The 22,400-nt window shown below is 34.0% G+C and overlaps 1 protein-coding gene and 1 long non-coding RNA gene across 2 annotated transcripts in view; one reads left to right on the top strand and one right to left on the bottom strand.

Annotated features, from left to right (window-relative positions):
• The window catches only part of LOC143245398 (transcription initiation factor TFIID subunit 1-like), a 114,069-nt gene extending 100,225 nt beyond the window's left edge, over positions 1-13,844 (top strand). The window contains 6 exon segments of the mRNA XM_076491692.1: positions 2,193-2,606; positions 5,946-6,123; positions 7,436-7,719; positions 8,211-8,363; positions 10,951-11,115; positions 13,162-13,844. Of these exon segments, the coding sequence (XP_076347807.1) occupies positions 2,193-2,606; positions 5,946-6,123; positions 7,436-7,719; positions 8,211-8,363; positions 10,951-11,115; positions 13,162-13,650 (1,683 nt within the window). The 3' untranslated portion in view covers positions 13,651-13,844.
• Positions 8,352-22,107, bottom strand: LOC143245399 (uncharacterized). The gene is made up of 2 exons (XR_013025620.1): positions 22,022-22,107; positions 8,352-8,626 (listed from the first exon to the last, which is right to left on the bottom strand). It is a non-coding gene; the product is annotated as an uncharacterized LOC143245399 (long non-coding RNA).
• Between the last annotated feature and the right edge of the window lie 293 nt (positions 22,108-22,400).

Genomic DNA, 22,400 nt, shown 5'->3' with positions numbered 1-22,400 from the left:
TAACCATATTCACCTTCTGTCACTATTCATACTATGGATTCTTCCACGGTATGTGGTGATCCATCCATGTACAGCTTTGTTTTGTACCAAAGCAAGTTACATATGATAACCTTTCTGATACTGCTATTAGGTATCAAATATAACCTTTCTGTTACTGTTATTAGGTATCAAATATAATAACCTTTCTGTTACTGCTATTAGGTATCAAATATAACCTTTCTGTTACTGCTATTAGGTATCAAATATAACCTTTCTGTTACTGCTATTAGGTATCAAATATAACCTTTCTGTTACTGCTATTAGGTATCAAATATAACCTTTCTGTTACTGCTATTAAGTACCAAATGTGATAACCTTTCTGTTACTGCTATTATATATCAAATGTGATAACCCTTCTGTTACTGCTATTAAGTGTTAAATGTGATAACTATTACATAGTATTGTATTTATAGCTTCAATTCTTCTTCAGCTATAAAAGTATAAACCAGAAAATCAAACCTACTTTCCACACTCTTCAGTCATGTTGTTTCTTTCACAAATTGTCAACAATAGTTTTAGACATTTGATAATACTTCATTTATAACCAGCAGAAAGACACTTAACACATAATGTAATCTTGGTCTCATCAGATATTGTTAGGTAGTTCACATACAAACTGCTATCATGAAACAGCTGAGGGAGTTACTTTGAGGTATGTAGTAAGAAAGGCAATCAGATTGTAATAGTTATAAGGCATTGTTTTTGTGTGTCATAATTTATGTTCTTTAGCAGATATTTTGAATCAGTAAAAATCTATAAACTCTCCATACAGTTAGAGTATCAAAAACATTCTAATTTCCAAGGTGTTTGTTTAGTATGAAAAAAAGTTTTATGTAACAGGTAAAAATGTAGTTAATCAAAACATTATTATAGTGAAATATATTTTCATGTTTTCTATCATGTTAATTCCCTTCTTGTTATGTTCTTCAATTGAGTGTCATTCAACCACATTTTTTGGCATGGCACCAAAGTAGTCTGAAAAGTGGTTGTAGTACCTTGATCTAGTGTATAACATCAAGTCAGGTTATGTTGGACAGAAATGCCAACCTGAGTTAAAGTCCAACAAATATATCAGAATAGTCTGAAGAATGACTGCAGTGCATATAAGGACTATTAAATCACATCCAAACGTATCATAAGTGGGTAAAAACAAGTATTGTATAGAAAGAATTAAAACCACTACTGCATTTAAAATATGAAGGATTTAGATTTATTTAGAAATTAATTTAAGACCTATACAGAAGACTTTCTAATAGAATTTAGCATGTTTGGTTCAAGATAAATTATTCAAGATGTTGTACTTTAAATAAAATTGTATTGCTTTGTTTAAAACTCACAAAGTAGTTTTCAGATACAAATATTCATGTATTTATTTATTTTAATAATACTATTTTATACAAACATGAGGATGTATTTCATCACAAATTTTTAAAGTGAGCAATTCATAGGCTCAGAGTTTTCTATAATTGGATATTTAATTTTTAAGGTATTTTATGGGACAAAAGAACCACTAAGTGTCTTTGTACTGTTATAAAGAAAGTTTCTTCAAGTTATTCAATTCTTGTTTAACAATTCATCAAAAATAAACTAAAATACTTAAGTAAAAATAACAAAATCACACAATTCCAATGTATTTATAAAGTAACATTCAATAACAGTCTAGAATTTTATGTTGGAGAAAGCAGTAAAAAAATGAAAACCAGAGTCACTGAACATGATAAAAAAAAGTACTACCATTGTAACTAAAAAACTTAAAGTATATCTGTAGAAAACAGGGTAGTTTGAACAAAGAACCTAACATCAACAAATGCAAAAGAAAAGAAACTATATTAGTTGAATTAAACATTCCCATCCTAAATATTAGGCAATGCATTAATATCCATTTATGTGATCTCTTTGTTCTATACCATATATACATTCTCGTGTATCTGTATGCTACTTATACCTGGGATGAAAGCTTTTCAAATGTTTTAAATTTATGATAGTGTTTTATTTATTCAGTCAAGCAGTCTCAAAATTTTTCTCAGAAATGGATTCCTTGTCATCAAGGTTCACTTGATAACACTTTATCCAAAAGTGATTTATAAATATAGACTAAATAAATAAACATAAGTTTAATTGTTTAAAATATTTTCCTTGTGTTTACATTTCAGTTGAAGTGTGGAGCATGTGGAGCTATAGGACACATGCGAACTAACAAAGCCTGCCCACTGTACCAGCCCGCTCCTCCTGTACCACCAGTACAGGTAGCTATGACAGAAGAACAGGAGGAAGAGGAAGAGAGATGTGGATTGGAAGATGATGATTTAGTGAAAGTTGATGAAACTAAGGTCGTTCTTTCAAAAAAGGTCGTCAAACGAGCTGACGAACTTCGTCGAAAATCCCTGGTGCTAAAGTTTCCAAAAGAGGCTGTCGCAATGAAAAAGAAGCGTCGTCCTGTACAGGAACTACACTGTGATTATTTAAAAAAACCTAATAAATCTGCTAATCGGCAGAGGACAGACCCAGTGGTTACACTGTCAATCATTATAGAAAATATCCTCAATGAAATGAGAGACCTTCCTGATGTAAGTATGATAAGATATTCTGGAATAAATATGTACTTATCATGACATTTTGGAACAATATGGGACCTATTGGTCTATCTTAGCCATTTCATCCTCCAAACTAAATTAAGTTAACAAACCTTGAAGCCATGCTTTGTAATTCATATACTTAGCAAACTTTTTTTTAATTCATTTAAATTTACTGCCTCTACAATATCTAAAGGTAACTTATTCCAAAAACCAACTACCCTGATAGAAAAATAAAATTGTCATAGTTGAAGATTACATCTACTCTTCCAAAATTAATACTTGCATCCCCTGGCCCTACTGTTGTCACTGTTAAGTTTGAAGAAAAGATGATCTATCAGTACAATTACAATCTTAAACACCTCATTGAGATCCCAACCCCTAACTCTTCTTTTTTCAAAAGAAAATAATTTGAGAGATTTCAGCCCCTTTTATGACAACACCTCCATCTGAAGCACCCTTCTCTGAACACCTTCCAACAATTCACTGTTTTCCTAAGGAAAGGAGCCCAAAACTAAACACAGTATTCCAAATGTTGTGTATATACAGTGAAATAATAATATCTGTAGACTTGTATTTGTGTAGATACAACCTAAAATCCTATTTGCCCTACCATTATCAACAACACACAGCTTGGATAGCTTTAGAGACTGATCGACTGTTACACTGTTAAGGTTATTCCCACCCACATTACACTTATAATTAACACCCATTTACCATTTATTTGTCCACCTGACTAAATAACCTAAATTCTTCTTTAAGTCACCAGCATCCCCTTGTGGTAGGCAACATCCAAGACCTTACTATCATCTGTATATTTAAGTAAATTATGAGACTCTTCCTTCATTCATGTAAATCAAAACAAACAAAAGTGTCACTAAGTTGTCCACTTGTGACATTAATCCAGTTTGACTGACCTCCATTTATAACAACCATCTGCTTTCTTCTGTCCAAACCTCTTCTGTATAATTTGCTAACTTATCTCCCACACCTAAAGATATTTTTTTACAAACATGTTACATGGCTGTTTATCAAATGCTTTCTGAAAATCCAGAAACACCAAATCTACACCTTTACTCTCATCTACGTGAGCAGTAACCTTTTCAAAGAATGTCAAAAGATTTTTTCTTTTGTAAAACTGTTGGTATCATGTGATGAATGTCCAGTAGTACTATTGTTGGTATCATGTGATGAATGTCCAGTAGTACTATTGTTGGTATCACATGATGAATGTCTAATAGTACTACTGTTGGTATCACGTGATGAATGTCTAATAGTACTACTGTTGGTATCACGTGATGAATGTCTAATAGTACTACTGTTGGTATCACGTGATGAATGTCTAATAGTACTACTGTTGGTATCACGTGATGAATGTCTAATAGTACTACTGTTGGTATCATGTGATGAATGTCTAATAGTACTACTGTTGGTATCACGTGATGAATGTCTAATAGTACTACTGTTGGTATCACTTGATGAATGTCTAATAGTACTATTGTTGGTATCACGTGATGAATGTCTAATAGTACTACTGTTGGTATCATGTGATGAATGTCCAGTAGTACTATTGTTGGTATCACGTGATGAATGTCTAATAGTACTATTGTTGGTATCACGTGATGAATGTCTAATAGTACTACTGTTGGTATCACGTGATGAATGTCCAGTAGTACTATTGTTGGTATCACGTGATGAATGTCCAGTGGTACTATTGTTGGTATCACATGATGAATGTCTAATAGTACTATTGTTGGTATCACGTGATGAATGTCTAATAGTACTATTGTTGGTATCACGTGATGAATGTCTAATAGTACTACTGTTGGTATCATGTGATGAATGTCCAGTAGTAATACTTTTGATATCACATGATGAATATCCAGTAGTACTATTGTTGGCATTGTGTGATGAATATCTGTTAGTACTGTTGTTGGTATCATATGATGAATGTCCAGTAGTACTGCTGTAGGTATCACATAAATTGAAGCTAGTACTTCTTGGTATATCTTACAATTGGACATAGTTAAACTAGGTGTTATGGTGACACTTCCTACGTAGGATGTGGTTAATCTAGGCATTCTGGTAATACTTTATACTTAGAGCATGGTTGAACTGGGTGTTATGATAGCACTTTTAGTACCATAGAACATGATTAAACTAGGTGTTATGAAACACTTTCAATACCATAGTACATGATTAAACTGGGTGTTATGATAATACTCTCAGAACCATAAAATGTGGTTAAAGTGGGTGTTATGATAGTGCTTTCAGTACCTTGGAACATTGTTAAACTGGTAATTTTAATATCATTTTATGGACTTGGAACATTTTGTACTGTTCTTTATCTGTGCAGTGTACCATTATTTGTATTAATTAAAAGCAGCTGCAGCATGTTATTTGTATTCAGTTTTGTATAACACAGAGTTTGATTGTACACACAGTTGTGTTGTTGTAGATTTTAAACATATCTGCATCTTGACAGCCTATAAAACATGTAGAATAAATAACACATCATAAAACAGCTGTCACCTTTCAAAAGGTTCAGTGTGTGTATTTAGTGAAGTGCAGGTTAATGCTTGTGTTGTATTGTGAAATACAAAGCATGTTCCCAAAGAAGGTACAATAACCTGGTTGAAGAAACTTTTGACATTAGATCTCAAACCTGGTCTTGTGTAACCTTTGCTACTGTAGCTGAATTTTGATCTAGTAATTTACAATTTAATTTGTTATTGTTTCATCCATTTTCTGTACATTTGTAATTAACTTTTTAAAGGGCAGAATCCAGAATATGACCTTCATTAACCTCTATCGTATTATCATCAAATTTGCCAATTGTACCTAGTTCACACCACTAACTAGCCCTTACTTCACACCACTAACTAGCCCTTGCTTCACACCACTAACTAGCCCTTGCTTCACACCACTAACTAGCCCTTGCTTCACACCACTAACTAGCCCTTGCTTCACACCACTAACTAGCCCTTGCTTCACACCACTAACTAGCCCTTACTTCACACCACTAACTAGCCCTTACTTCACACCACTAACTAGCCCTTACTTCACACTACTAACCAGGCCCTACTTCACATCACTAACTAGCCCTTACTTCACACCACTAACTAGCCCTTCCTTTACACCAGTAACATGCCCTTACATCACACTACAGACATGCCCATATTTCACACCACTAACCATGTTGTGTGAGGACATGTTTTTTGTGATACAGGTTTAAAATTAAAATTAAGACAAGCAGTATCTCAATATTCGAACATTGTAATACATGTTACTTTTATTTTCAAACAAAAGAGAAATATTTTGTTTTTGTTTCAGACTCAGCCCTTCTGGCTGCCTGTTAGTGCAAAAGTTGTACCAGACTATCATAAGATTGTAATAAAGCCGATGGATCTACAGACAATTAGAGAAAAGATACATCAGAGAAAATACCAGAGTAGAGAGGACTTTCTTCAAGATGTTAACCAGATTGTGGAAAACAGTAGTTTATACAATGGTATGTTTCTTTGGCTAACTAAAACATGGCAGTGTAAATTTGAACATTTATTTAAAAAAATTCAGCTAGTATTTACAACTAGTTTAGTTTATAATCTTATGACTGTCATGTTATTGGTATCAGCTATAACTAGTTCAGCTTATAATCTTGTAACTGTCATGTTACTGGTATCAGCTATAATTGGTTCAGCTTATAATCTTGTAACTGTCATGTTACTGGTATCAGCTACAACTAGTTCAGCTTATAATCTTGTAACTGTCATGTTACTGGTATCAGCTATAATTGGTTCAGCTTATAATCTTGTAACTGTCATATTACTGGTATCAGCTACAACGAGTTCAGCATATAATCTTATAACTGCCATGTTACTGGTGTTGTCTACAACTGGTTTAGTTTGTAACCTTACAACTGTCATTGTACTGGTGTCATCTATATTTGGTTTAGTTTGTAATGTTATAACTGTCATGTTACTGGTATCAGCTACAACTAGTTCAGCTTATAATCTTGTAATTGTCATGTTACTGGTATCAGTTACAACTAGTTCAGCATATAATCTTATAACTGTCATGTTACTGGTGTTGTCTACAACTGGTTTAGTTTGTAACCTTACAACTGTCATTGTACTGGTGTCATCTATATTTGGTTTAGTTTGTGATGTTATAACTGTCATGTTACTGGTATCAGCTACAACTAGTTTAGTTTATAGTCTTATAACTATCATGGTATAGCTGGTATCAGCTACAACTAGTTTGTTACCTAAGTATTAGTCTTCTGAATTACAATACTGTTAGAAATTAATTTCTTTAAAAGTGTTTTAGACAGTATATTTCAGACTATTACATTGAGTTAACTGCCTGTTGGAAAAATATTGGTGACTATACAATCTATCTGTGCAACTCAAGTTTAAAGGTTGAAGTTTTCCACCTTCCATTTTCACGTTAGTTTGTGCACACTATGTCAGGCTTTGTTTTGGTTGTTTGTTTCTGGTCTTGGCCTGAATCTCTCTTTAATGAAGGTTATGGGTGTCAATGTAGGAAGGTTATCAGTGTCGATGTGGGAAGGTTATCAGTGTCGATGATTCTTATTTTGATCACATTTTCCAGTAGCTTTCACTAGTTTTTGCATCTTTCATTTTTATTCTATTTATTTTTATATTTTCTTCTGAATACAAATAAGCACACAAAAAATTGAGTTTTGAAAACAACAACATTTCCTTCTGTATGTGTATATATTGGTGGCTTTTTTATACATTTGTATCACATAATTTATATTTTTTTTATAAAAATTAAATAAAAAATATATTTTTCAATAGGCACTAAGAGTATTTTGACCCAGAATGCTCAAAAAATGCTGGAACTGTGTCTAAAACGGTTTGCAGAGAAAGAAGAAAAGCTAATGCGATTAGAGAAGGCTATTAATCCACTTTTGGATGACAATGATCAAGTAGCATTTTCATTCATTCTGGAAACTATCGTTAATGAACGGCTGAAGACAATTCCTGAATCTTGGCCTTTCCATAAGCCAGTTAACAAGAAGTTTGTGAAAGATTACTACAATGTTATTAAGAATCCCATTGACTTAGACTCAATTATAAAGGTCAGTTTATTTCATTTTTAATACATCTACTTATATGTAAGTTACACAATTTATCAATATTTTTTCTCAAAACAGGTAGATTTCTAATAATCCAGTAATAATAAAAGCTTTTCCTAAAATAGTAAGTATAGAAGACTGCATACAATCACAAAAGAATTTATTCTTAGAGCAAATTAATCTATTGCATTCAGTAAAGAGCTGAAAGAATTAGAACACTTCAGACATGTACATGTTAGTCATTAAATTTAACATTGTGTTAAATGTTTTTTAAAAGATGTTTTCAGACATCTTTTTATCAATTCTGAAATACTGAACTTTGCTCTATAAAGTAGGTTATTTCTCAAAGTAGTTTTTAAGTATTTGTAATAGCACAGTTGAAGTTCCAAGAGTTGATTTATTTCAAATATAGCATTTCAGAATATCTTTTTACTATATCTTCTGAAGGTATCAATGTGAAAGGATTTCTACTGATACTATATTATTTTTAACAGAACACTAAGTCTCATAAGTATCACAATCGAGAAGACTTCTTCTGTGATGTTGAGCTGATACATAAAAATAGTGTTTTGTTCAATGGCCAGGAGAGCCAGTTTACCAAGAAAGCTAAAGAAATAGTTGATACTTGTAGGATTGCTTTAGAGGAGGTAAGAAAGAAGTTATTTATTTTAACATTACAAAACAACAAGGGCTCTTTTAGGCCATCCTGTCCACTAAATTAAACATTAAAATCTCAACACCAGCCCTTATCATTCAAATATTTATCAAGCTTTCCCTTAAACTTTCTTAAATTATCTCCATCCACCACATATGAAGACAACCAGTTCCAAAGGCTAACTACCCTGTTAGGAAAGTAAAACTGTCTTAGCTGAAGATGACTCGTTCTTTGCAAAAAGTATACTTGTGTCCTCTATAAAAAGAAACATCAACACTATCAATTCCCTTAACAATTGTAAGTACCACAGTCACATCATGTGAAAAGAAGGTCAGAGATCTTAACCTCTTCTTGTACAACAACCATTCCATCCCAGTCTGTCATTATAGTAACAGTTCAATGTCTTTTCTATGATAGTTTTCCAAATGTGGCCTAGCCAATGACCTTTACAAAGACATTATAACTTATATAGACTTGCATTCAGTATTTCTCTATTTTAGAGCCTAAATTTTTTTATCTACTAGCACATTCCTTGAATGGTTTAAGAGATTGATGAACCAGAACACTAAGATTTCTTTCTTTTAAAGACAGCAAAGATTATTCCCTTTTACCTTGTACTCATAGTCCAAGTTATAATAACAAACATGCAATACCTTACATTCATTATGGCTACAAATTACCTTCCATTTATTCACCAAATTCACTGAATGATCTAAATCCTTTTGTAAATCAGTAGCGTATTCTTCACAGCCAGCAACACCTAAAACTTTAATATTATCTATAAATTTAAATAAGTTGTTGACCATTTCTTCATTTATGTTATTGATGTAAGTCAAAAAGAACAAATGTCCTAATACTAAGCCCTGAGATAACCCAGTTGGGACATTAACCCAGTTTGACTGAACTCCATTAATATTAACCCTCTGTTTTCTTCCATCCAGTCACTTTTCTATCTAATAAACTAACTTATCCCCTACACCAACAAAAGTTTTTTACAAGTCTTTTATGTGGCACCTTGTGAAATACTTTCTGAAAATACAAATACTCTAAATCTACACCATTATTTACATAAGTAGTAACCTTTTCAAAGAATGTTAAAATATTTGTAGATCAAGATGTTCTCTTAGTAAAATCATGTTATCTAATAAAATTCTAAAGTTTGTTGAATGACTTTACAAAGTATCTTTTAACAGACTTTCCAAAACTTTCTCTACAACTGATGTAAGCCTAATAGGCCTTTAATTACAGGAACAATTTTATCACCTCCCTCAAAAATAGTAGTAATCTTAGCTATCTTCCAATCCTTCGGAACCTGTCTAAAGCTCAGAGTTAGAAAAATATTAGCAAGTGGTTCACACATCCAATCCTTGTAGAAATATTATCTGGCCCAGTAGACTTATCATTCTTTAAACATCCTAACTTAACAGGATCTGACTAGCATGTATTTATATATTAATGAATAGCCTGGAACATGGAAAGATAAAATTGTAAATATCAAGAAATAATTGTGCTTTATAATTAATTTATAAAATTACACACAAAGAAGGTGTTAATGAAGTGTAGGGCTATAACAAAGTGTAGATGTTGGCTTTCATAGTTTCTCAACACATTATCAAACAAAGATTTGAATAGTACTCATTTTCATATTTTAATGATTATGTCATCTCAATTACTATTTTATATCTCATTGAAACCCCTTAAAGGATATGTTATGTAAAACAGTGATTATGTACTTATAATTATGTATAGGCAATTAATATTGGTTGTGTTTGTTACTGAGAACAACAGCATTAATAAAATAAGTTAATGTAGTGAGTATGTCATTATATTTTAAACTACCACAGTTCAGTCTTAAAGCATATAAACCACTAAATGTTTTTGTATCATCTATTTCATATTATAACCTATTCAATGTACTAAACAAATAATTATCATTAAACTTTAAAAAATCATATTTTTAAGGAACTCAGTATTTGTTTTTTATCCATTTCATTCCAATTGTGGCAGATAGAAAATGCATTTATAATTTCCAACAATTGTCTAACTTACATTATTGAAGGTGTATATATAGAATAAAATTTAGATAATTCTAAACCTGCAAAATATTTAATTGTGAGAGAAAAGTTCAATAATTAGGGTTAATACCTTAATTTTTAAATTTTATCCAAATACTGAATAATGAACATTATACTAAATAAAGTTTTAGATTTCTGTATTATAATTATGTTTTTATGTGCAGGATAATAAAAATATGTTAACTTACTTGAGTAAAAAGCACATTATGATAATACAATAATAAGTGAGGAAAACAGCAGTTTATAAGTATAACTAAAAATTTTGTTATAGAAAGTGGAACATACTGTTAACACATAGTATGTTACACTATCAATGAGAAAGTTTTACTTGTGCATATAAATTGTTGTTTGCCTTCTTATTATAATACGTTAACTTAGAAAGATATTCTTTACTAGGTGTTTTAATGTATCCCTGGTCTCTGTACATCCTAGTATGATGGACATTTATTAAATCAGAAAGACCTTCACTAAATGGTTTCATATCTTTGGTCCTTGTTTCTGTAGTATGATGAACAACTTACAACATTGGAAAGTGCTATTAAAGCAGCAATGGAGGCAGCTCTAGATGCAGTAGAGACAGATTCAGCTATGACAGGGAACTCTTTTCCTCAAGATGAAAGTTTGATTGGTGATGAAAGTTCCAGCAAAGAACCCAATGACTCTTTCCAAGTAAGTTTACTTTTGGTGTAATTCTTATTATTTTCTTGTAAGCAACCGAACCTTTCTACAGAGTTTATCAAGAGTACTTTATGTGTAGTTAACCTCATGCAGATATGATGATGATAGCTTTCTACAGAGTTTATCAAGACTACTTTATGTGTAGTTAACCTCATGCAGATATGATGATGATAGCTTTCTACAGAGTTTATCAAGACTACTTTATGTGTAGTTAACCTCATGCAGATATGATGATGATAGCTTTCTACAGAGTTTATCAAGAGTACTTTATGTTTTTACTTTTGGGTTTTATACTGAACTGTGTTCAAAGACACATGTTGAGAACTAAAGATTTAAAGAATTAGTTAAAAACTTTCTTACTAGAACACCTTGATGGTGTCAAAATAACCATAACTCAGCCTGCTTTCCATGTTTGGTTACTATGTGTAGTTAACCTCATGCAGATATGATGATGATAGCTAAATCACATGTAGGCCCATTTATGACAGCTGAACCACATTATGTAGGTCTACTGGTTTCAATTCATCTTCATGTAGGCCTTCTGGTATCAACCTCATTTACGTCTACTGATGTTCATTTAACTTTATGCAGATGTGATGGAGTTAGCTTAGTCTTACATAGGTACACTGGTGTCAACTTAACCTCATGTAGGTGTACTGGTGTTACACCAGACTTGTATTTTCTTACCCCTTTGCACATGTGTTAAATAGACATTAGTTTAATATTTGTTTTATTTCTCTGCTAAGTTATTTCTTCTTTTGTAGATCACTTAGTATTTATGATAACATTCGGCTGAATGAATGACAGCCATTAGTTGTAAAAACACAAGCATCACATTTCAAGTTTTCTATTTGAAGATGAATGGCTGAAGGACTTCAAAACTATCTCCTGTTTATATATTTGTACAACAGGCAGTTGTTGTCCATTTAGTTAAGTTTGATATAATAACAATTATAAGGACTACAAACACCTACATTATTTATAACAGTTCCTCCAACATGGAACACTCCAGCATATTGTTCAAGATGACTAATTGACAAGAATAGAGGTTCTAGTTTATAGAATAAATTAAAAGATACATTGTAAAGTTTACCAGAAGTTATAATGTAGTTAAACATCTGAAAGAACAATGGTACAAAAGTGTTCTGACAAGAATAGAGGTTCTAGTTTATAGAATAAATTAAAAGATACATTGTAAAGTTTACCAGAAGTTATAATGTAGTTAAACATCTGAAAGAACAATGGTACAAAAGTGTTCTGACAAGAATAGAGGTTCTAGTTTATAGAATAAATTAAAAGATACATTGTAAAGTTTACCAGAAGTTATAATGTAGTTAAACATCTGAAAGAACAATGGTACAAAAGTGTTCTGACAAGAATAGAGGTTCTAGTTTATAGAATAAATTAAAAGATACATTGTAAAGTTTACCAGAAGTTATAATGTAGTTAAACATCTGAAAGAACAATGGTACAAAAGTGTTCTGACAAGAATAGAGGTTCTAGTTTATAGAATAAATTAAAAGATACATTGTAAAGTTTACCAGAAGTTATAATGTAGTTAAACATCTGAAAGAACAATGGAACAATAAGTGTTCTGACAAGAATAGCGGTTCTAGTTTACAGAATAAATTAAAAGATACATTGTAAAGTTTACCAGAAGTGAGTAGATTCAGAACTATTGAATCAAAGCTCTAGCTTCACAAACTGAATCACAATTTCTACTTGAATCAAATATTGAAGCTTTAATTAACCCCAAGACAAGTGCCCATTTGGTGTTTGTTGGCTTGTCCCTCATGACAACAGAGATAGCCGTAGTGTTGCTGTATTTCACTTCATGTTATCTTGAGGTTTGACATAGATTATGAAAATTGTAACAGCTAATGACAAAATAACGTAATATTTAAAGGGTTAAATTGTTTGTATTATTTCATTGTTGTCATTTGTTTGAAAGATCTTTATAATATAACTATATTTAAGTGAAAGCTGTTTGTTTTATAACCAAACTTTTTTTCCTTTTGTGTATGTACATTCTTGTAGGCCAGAGAAGGAGAAGATTTGGATTTCATTGATGTTGAAGGGGATTTTGAAGATGAAAATATGGCAAACTTGCAGAATGATGATGAAGGTAGTGTTTTAGCTAAAGATCTCCAAATAACTCCTGAAAACAGTGAGAATGAAGTAAGTGACTCAGAATTTACCAAGAAAGATGATTTTGAGGATGAAGACATACCCAGTGAAACATACCAAGACTTCACTGAATTTGTTAAGAAGGAAGAAGAAGAAGATGAGCCTGGTATTAATTACCAAGACTCTGCACAGGGAGACCATGAAGTAATTGATGAGAATTATGATCCGTCAGAATTCTTACTTCAAGGGCAGTATGGATTTCAGTCAAACCAAGCAATGAAAGTAGAAGAACACATCCAGTCCCAGGCTAGCATATCTCCACAGTCAGGTGGCTCTGACTCTGATCAAGTTGATAAACAAGATGATGATGATGATGATGATGGGGGACTGTGGTTCTGAATGTCATCTTTTATTTTCATAACATAAGATCGACCATTTTATATCATCAGATATTGTGTTTTCATGAGTTTGTTTACTCTTCTGAATACTGTATATAACATATTCACCAGTGATACAAGGATAAACACATGATATGGAGTGAAAGAATTGTAAGGGTAATTTGGACAGGAAAGTAAATATCTTCAAAATCTAAATGTTTCACATATTAATATTGTCAACAAACAGTATATTTCATGGATGACCAGCTGGGGTTCATCTACACTGATGTGTTGACTAGATGTTTAAATCAACCTAGGATATATGGGAGTAAACTGGCATTGTTGATAGTCACCTGTGCAACACACTCCACTGAAGTGCAGTATGAGTGTGAAAAAACTTTAACAAGAAAGTTTAAAATCCAATAGAGCATGATCAGAGTGAATGATGTCTAAACATCGCTTAAGTGTAGCATCAGTCAAGTATAAAACTACTGTAAGTGTAGCATCAGTCAAGTATAAAACTACTGTAAGTGTAGCATCAGTCAAGTATAAAACTACTATAAGTGTAGCATCAGTCAAGTATAAAACTACTGTAAGTGTAGCATCAGTCAAGTATAAAACTACTGTAAGTGTAGCATCAGTCAAGTATAAAACTACTGTAAGTGTAGCATCAGTCAAGTGTAAAACTACTGTAAATGTAGCATCAGTCAAGTGTAAAACTACTGTAAGTGTAGCATCAGTCAAGTGTAAAACTACTGTAAATGTAGCATCAGTCAAGTGTAAAACTACTGTAAGTGTAGCATCAGTCAAGTGTAAAACTACTGTAAGTGTAGCATCAGTCAAGTTTAAACTACTGTAAGTGTAGCATCAGTCAAGTGTAAAACTACTGTAAGTGTAGCATCAGTCAAGTGTAAAACTACTGTAACTGTAGCATCAGTCACGTATAAAACTGTAAATGTAGCATCAGTTGAGCTTAAAATTATTGTAAGTGTAGCATCAGTCAAGTATAAAACTACTGTAAATGTAGCATCAGTTGAGCTTAAAATTATTGTAAGTGTAGCATCAGTCAAGTATAAAACTACTGTAAATGTAGCATCAGTTGAGCTTAAAATTATTGTAAGTGTAGCATCAGTCTAGTATTTAAGTACTGTGAGTATAGCATCACTAAAGGACAATATCTGTCAAATATTAAACTAGTGACTTATGTGCAGTATAAAACTGCTGTAACTGTAGCATCAGTCATGTATAAAACTACTGTAAGTGTAGCATTAATCAAGTATAAAACTACTGTAAGTGTAGCATCAGTCACGTATAAAGTTACTGAATAGTAGTAGTGAATATGACAATTAACCCTTTCTCATCAGGTCATGGGTCAAAGACCATATCATCTCATTTGTCGACTTGCATTCAAAATTTCATTGAGCTGTTATTTAATGAACGTATGTCAATGAGTGTGGAATCAAGCTGTAGATTACAACTAAAACTTTAATATCATATATGAATTATTTTCTTAATTTGAAAGCAAATATTAAAATAACACACCTAAATATAGGTTTTAGAGATATATATGTGGTATGTTGAATATAGAACTGTTTAAAATTAGATGTCTGTGACTCCAAAAGAGTGTAGTTTCATACAAATTACAAATTTGAATTACCAATATTGACAAGCTAATATATAAAACAAGAAACTCGTATCTTTTTATTTTGCTGAAACAGTGGTCCAATTCACCTCTTTGGAAACAGTTCCTTATACACTTTAATATATGACATGTGAATAACCAACTGACAGCTTAGAATATCCCCTAGAGATTTTCTCAACGATTTTAATATGTGAAAAGGCTACCACATTCTTTCAAACCAAGGTTTCAAAAAGGTAGGTTGTGTCTTTAGTCTGCTGAAAGTTTCATATTTTTTTAAACTTAAATACATCTTAGTTACTTAGCTTAATAAATTATAGTGGAATTCTATGGTATCAGTACAGTTATTTTTTGATTATTCAAATGAACATATAAATCCTAAAAAAATATTTCATTTGATATTCTCTACATGCAAAATTTTATAAGGCTTAGCAACCTATGTCCAGTAGCACCTGAGTTCATAGGTCGTAGCTATAAGAAATAACTGTTTGCTTTATGCCTATATTTATTTGTTCTATAGTTTAAGAAAAATAAGTTTTGTAACTTATTTCTAAATAGTAATAAATTATACACACACACACACACATATAATTTATAATAATTGAAAAGTAACCAATTCTTGATGATGAGAAACCCACTTGAAAAAAAAAATGTATCTCAGAATGGCTGGTATGGATATTAACACTTTTACTGATAAGGAGAGACCAACGTCTCAATAATCCTAGGTCATCTTTAGGTTAAGAAACCTAGATGACCTAGGAAGGTCAAAATGCTGTTCTCTCCTTATCAGTAAAAGTTTTATTACCCATATCAGCCATTCTGAGATACACTGAAATGTGACCAAATATAACAATTTACTAGCCCACTAAAACACAGCTAAGACAGGGAAGACTAAAGTTCAGTTTTATACTACTGGATACAGTAACATAAGTGCATGTGCACAGGATCATTGAAAGTTATGTAATGCACCAAATAACTTACAAAAAGCAGACAATGTTTCAGTATAATGTGTGCCAATGTGTAGATGAACTCTTGTGTGTTATACTGAGCCCATTGTGAAAGGGTTAAATAATGTACCAAATAACTTGCAAAAAGCAGACAATGTCTCACAATAGTCACAAATTTTCTGGCATTCTAACTGTGTGACAAGTCATTACAAATTCATTCAAGCTAGTTGATATGTTTCCAATGGGTTGGTTGGTTGGTTGATTTAGTGTTTTATGGTGCAAAGCAGCTTGGCTACAGATGTACCAAACATCCAGTAAAAGTTAAAAGTAAATTTAGTAAAATTCATAAAAGGAAATTAAGGTAAATCAAAACAAAGTTTTAAGAAACATAAATAGCATAAAACCAACGTATACATCTAGTCTACAACGTCAAGAGAAAATCTACAGTAATTCAAGTTATAAAGGACTTTCTGTAGCGTAACTGTAATAATCATAACTCGCCAGGAAGACTAACAGATAAGTACAAAAACCACCATCGGTCACCTGAAGTTGGCCTTTCCAGTCCTGGTTCCGAGTTATTTGATATTATGACCATTTTCAAAAAGTAATAAAAATTTTAAAAGACTTGTAGCAAAATTTTAATAATAACTCACCCAGATGACTGACAAGTAATTCCAACAGCAGCGTTAGTCACCTGAAGTTGGCCTCTCCAGCCCTGGTTCCAAGTTATTTAACGTTACAGCCATTTTCTAATTTCAAATTGAACGAGATGGACTGTGATTCTTAAAAGGGAGCCACATTAAAAATGCATATAGTATAAATTAAGAAACTTAAATTGCATTAAAAAGATTAATGGCCTTTGAAAACTAAAAACATTACCAAGGTGGACAGTGTCACCATCACCAATAACACTGTCTAACATTATGGACAGACCTTGGGACAGAACATGTTTAAAATGGTGCCGTCATTGATAGTCGTAACGATGACAAGAAAGTAAAATGTGGCTTATTGTGATCTGAGTGTTATGCAGACTACACATTGATGCATCAGTTCCAGGTAAAAGAAAATGATGAATTAAAAAAACTGTGACCAATGCGTAGTCTAGTTAGAACAACTTCCTCTTTCCTAACCTTATGGAAACAAGATGGCCAAAGTCCAAAATAGGGTTTTATTTGATAAAGCTTGTTTTCGCGTTGCCCACTCCAAGTCAACTACCAGCTGGCACAGAGCCAAGCCTTGAATACAGGTCCATAGTCCATGTATGGGACAGGCACAGCGATGACAGTGCCAGGGCAGATAGACTTAGCTGCAGTGTCGGTGAGCTCGTTCCCGTGATTACCAACGTGGCCCAGTATCAGAAAATCTGAATAGAAGTACATGTTAAAGAGAAATGGGCCAGTTGGTTTTGAATATCGGTGAGAACAGGGTGTGAACCAATGTGAAGTGATTCCAGGGCCAGTAGAGAACTAAGCGAGTCAGTACTCACACTGCTAAGCTTCTAGGTGATCTATGGCAAGATAAATGGCATACAGTTCAGCAGTGAACACAGAAGCTATAGAGGGGATTCTGCACGCAACCACTGAACCACAACAAACCATGGCAGAATCCACACAGTCACCTGATTTTGAACCATCTGTATAAATAGGAATGGAAGGATGGTTTGAAATGTTTAGCAAATAGCAGACAGTGTTTCCAATTACAAGTGTCTACTTTTCTCAGATGACTTAAAGATAAGTCACAATTGGAGATTGTAAAAAGCCATGGTGGGATGGGCTGACCAGTGGATACAGCAATGTTATCCAAGAACAGATTTAATTCATTCAACTGCACTTAGATACGAAGGCCAAAAGGAGCAATGGCAGACTATCTGGTCTGAAAAAGCATTGCCCATTAAGGAAGGAAAACACAACACCAGGTGGGATGCTTTGGCAAGAAATGAAGTTTTGAAGCATATAGTAAAGACAGTTGCAAATGGCAAAGGTGCAAAGAAGGTTCATTAGATTATGTATAAGCTCTGAACTGGGGAAGTGCAAAAAGCCTTAGTGCAGAGCCAAAGTCCTTGATGATGAATAGGATCTAGCATCTTTAAGGCCAATGGTCAGGCAGAGCCATAGATCAGTGATCCATAGTCAAGTTTTGATTGAATAAGAGCACGAAAAATCTTCAGCATAGAATGTCGATCCACTCCTCAAGTGGTGTAAGAGAGAACACGGAGGACAGTCAGTGCTCTTGTACATCTGACCTGTAGCTGCTTCATGTCTGGTATAAAGGTCAGCTTATGGTCAAAGATAAGCTCCAAGCACTTAGTCTCAGGGACCACAGGCAGCACAACTTCACCAATACAGAGTTCAAGAGTCAAGATCATGGTGAATTCCCTATTGGCACCAAAAGTGCATGCAAACGGTTTTAGAGAGAGATAATTTAAAGCCATAAAGCCATTTGCTGTGGTTTGCTTCAGTAAACGATTGAGGGCAGTCTGTAGTTGTCTCTCAATATACCTAATGTTCGACGACTGACATGAGATGTGAAAGTCATCGACATAGAGCCCATTTGCAACAGTGAGAGGGAGTTGTTTGGTGATGGCATTAATTTTAATACTGAAAAGTGTGACACTCAGAACACAGCCCTGAGGGACTCCAAGTTCCTGTAGAAAAAAACAGGAAAGCGTCAAACCCATAGAAACTTGGAATCTCCTGTCCATTAAAAAATGTTTAATAAAAATAGGCAAATGGCCACGTAACCCATATATATGGAGATCTCGCAAAATGCCATACCTCCATGTTGTATCATAAGCCTTCTCAATGGCAAAGAATGTTGATACAAAATGTCATTTGAGAAAGGCTTCTCTGATTGACGTTTGAAGTCGGATCAGGTGGTCCATGGTACTGGTTGTGAGCTTAATCCAAGATTCCTTCTGGCTTTGACGTCTTACGCATCAAGCATGTGCATGGGCCCACTTGAAAGTGATGCAGTTCGAGAGTGTGGGATATCTACAGAAAGTATCCAAGGCTCGTTTTCGAGCATTCCACATCATGTGGCAGGCAGGATTCCACCATGGACGAGGATATAATGGAAAACATGTCGAGGTTTTAGGAATACATTGAGCAGCTGCTTGTATAATACAGTCAGCTACTGCCATCACACAGTCGTCTATTGATGACTTACAGACAATGGCAGGATCAAGTTCTACAAGAACAGTGAAAGAAGGCCAGTTTGCCTGATCCAGATTCCACCTGGGCACGCAGGTTGGGTAGCATCGACCACGGCCAGTCTCTTTCAAGATAATAGGAGAATGATCACTGCCTCTTGGATTATTGTCAACCTTCCATGAAGAATAGGAAAATAATGAAGGGGAGCAAATTGAGAAATCAATAGCAGTAAAGGACTGACTAGGTGCATGGAAATAAGTAAAAGAACCAGTACTGAAAAGAGAAAGGTTGTGATCAGAGAGCATGCACTCTACAGAGTGACCCCTCCTATTAATATCAGCACTTCCCCAGAGGGAATGATGTCAATGAAAGTCCCCCAGGATGAAAATGGGAGACAGCAACTGTTCAACAAGAGCATCATGGTCTGATCGATCATATGTCTCTCCAGGTGACAGGTAGAGAGAACAAACAGTGATGGTATGACCCAAGGAAACATGGATGGCTATGGCCTCCAATGGTGTGTCGAGTGGCAAAGACAGGATGGGCACATGCTGATGAATCAACAGTGCCACCCCTCCATGCACTCGTCCATCACACAGCCTGTCATTTCTGTATGAAGAAAACCACCAAAAGGTGACTGTATTGGCAGGTTTCAGAAATGTTTCCTGTAAGGAAAGACAAACAGGATGGTAGGAATCAGTCAGTGTTTTGGTATCATCCAGATTAGAATGTAAACCTCGACAGTTCCATTGTATCAGGGTAGTCATTTGTATTTACATGTAGGTGAATTGGGTGGGGAACCCTTCTACTTATGACTGCGTCATTTTCCTTACTGTCCTTATTCGAGGGAGCTCTATCTACCTCCAGGAATCATGCCCTGGGTCGATTGGGAAGGTCTTTGCTGTTTGAACGGGATTCCAGAGACTGAGGATGTGAATGAATGATTGTTGTGCATCTTGGGGTAGGAGAATGCCTGAGGAAATGAGGAGAATGCCTGAGGAAATGCCTGTACCTGGAACCAAAGGATCTTGGGGTTTGATGGAATGTATATAAGGGACAAAGATAGGTGTTGAAGTTCATTCATCAACTTTTTTAACTATGGAGGTCAAAAAACTTTTCATTTGTTTGGAGAACGATTCTTTAAGAGGCACAGAGAGATATGTCTGCATTTCCACTGTAGTTGTGGAACGAAGTGCAGCAGCATACGTCCGAGATGAGGTGGTGGACAGCAATTTTCGAGCCTCAAGATATGTTATGACTCATTTTCAAATGCTGCACCTTCTTTTCTTCCAACCATTTAGGGCAAGAGAGGAAGTAGGATGGGTGAGGTTGCAATTGATGCAATGAGGATCCGTTTCAAACTCATAGGCATCATGGTCCTTGCCACTGCAACGAGCACACATTAAGGAACCACGACATATCTTCGAGTGACCAAACCGTTGACACTGGAAACATCGGAGAGGGTTTGGAATGTATGGCCGTACTCTGCAATTAAGATAACCTACCTTGATGGTGGGAGGCAGATTTCGTGACGTAAATGTGAGAATGAGGACATTGGTCGGCATCATATTTCCATCTTTGCGAGTGAATAAATGCCTCACTGCAGAAACTCTTTTGGTGGAGAAACCAGCGAGAATCTCTGACTCTGGGATGTTCTTCAAATTCCTCTCAACAATAACTCCTCATGATGAATTCAAAGTAGCATGAGATGTAACCTCAGTTGGTATGTTCTCAATTGCCTTTGAATGTGAGAGGAGTTGACAGTGTTGAGATGTGGATGTTTCCACCAATATGTCACCAGATCACGGTTTCTTCACTGACTATGGAAAGCCAGCAAGTCACTCTAATCCCTTCTGAATCAAAAAAGGAGACATTTGCCCTAAAGGTTTATCTTGAAGTGAATGCAATATAAGAAAATGAGGTATAACAATTGTACAGATGGTGGAGATTGCTGTTAAGTAACATTTTATAGAAAACCATACAACTGGTAACTTGTTAACAAGTTATCAGTTACAGTTTTTTATAAAACGTCATTTATTGCAGACAATTGCTTAATTGCACTGTGGTTATAAAAGGTCACTTAGTTACATCAAGTTTCTTGTTGTCTAATTCTGTCACATAATGTCAGTTGAGAACAACTAGTTTCCTGATATCTATTTTTGTCTGTTTATACTATCTAGTTATCAGCTGTTTGGTTTTGTCACATTATGTGTTAGCACTAACTTATAATTCAACAATATGTATGTACCAGTTTCTAGTGTTATATGACAAACAAGTTGATGTGAGATTTGTGCAAGTAGTGTGCTTAGTGTAGATAATCAAGAAAACAGTCACATGCATGCTAGTTGGTCACTGTCACAATTGTCAAATTTGGATCATGGGTCATTGTTACAGCTTTGATCACATTGGTCAGTATAACAACTTTCTAGTTTGGATGACATAGGACAGTTTTGGAGATTTCTAGTTTTGATCATATGGTCTGAGTCACAATCCTCTAGCTTTGATAACATGGTCTGGTGTCAGTTTTTTAGTTCTGATCATGTGGAACTGAGGTAAAGTTTCTAGTTTTCTTAAGACAATGATCTCTGACTTATCTTTATCATTCATGAGTCACATGGAGCACTCTCATGCAATAGTTCAAACAGAATATCTACTTACCTTCAAGAGTAACATTTCCATGCAAGAACCTCACTTGATAAGTCAATCATAAAATCTCTGCCTTTGATGCACTTTCATCTGTCCATTCTGCAAAAAAACAAAACAAAACACTTAACACTATACTGGCATCCACCTATTCTGTATAAAGAATGCTTTAACATTTTACTGAACCATCATCTACCCATTCTGTATAAAGATGATTTAAACATTATACAGAGACATCTTCTTCTACCCATTCTGTAAAAAAAAGACTTAAACATTTCATTCAGACTTCTTCATCTACCCATTCTCTATAATAAAGATGATTTAAACAATATAATGGGACATCATCATCAACCCATTCTGTATAAAGAATATTTAAACATTATACTGAGACATC

The sequence above is a fragment of the Tachypleus tridentatus genome, chromosome 2 (assembly GCF_004210375.1).
Source record: "Tachypleus tridentatus isolate NWPU-2018 chromosome 2, ASM421037v1, whole genome shotgun sequence".
Classification (NCBI taxonomy): domain Eukaryota; kingdom Metazoa; phylum Arthropoda; class Merostomata; order Xiphosura; family Limulidae; genus Tachypleus; species Tachypleus tridentatus.
Note: the sequence above shows the minus strand (reverse complement) of the source record. Positions and strands in the feature narration are given on the sequence as shown.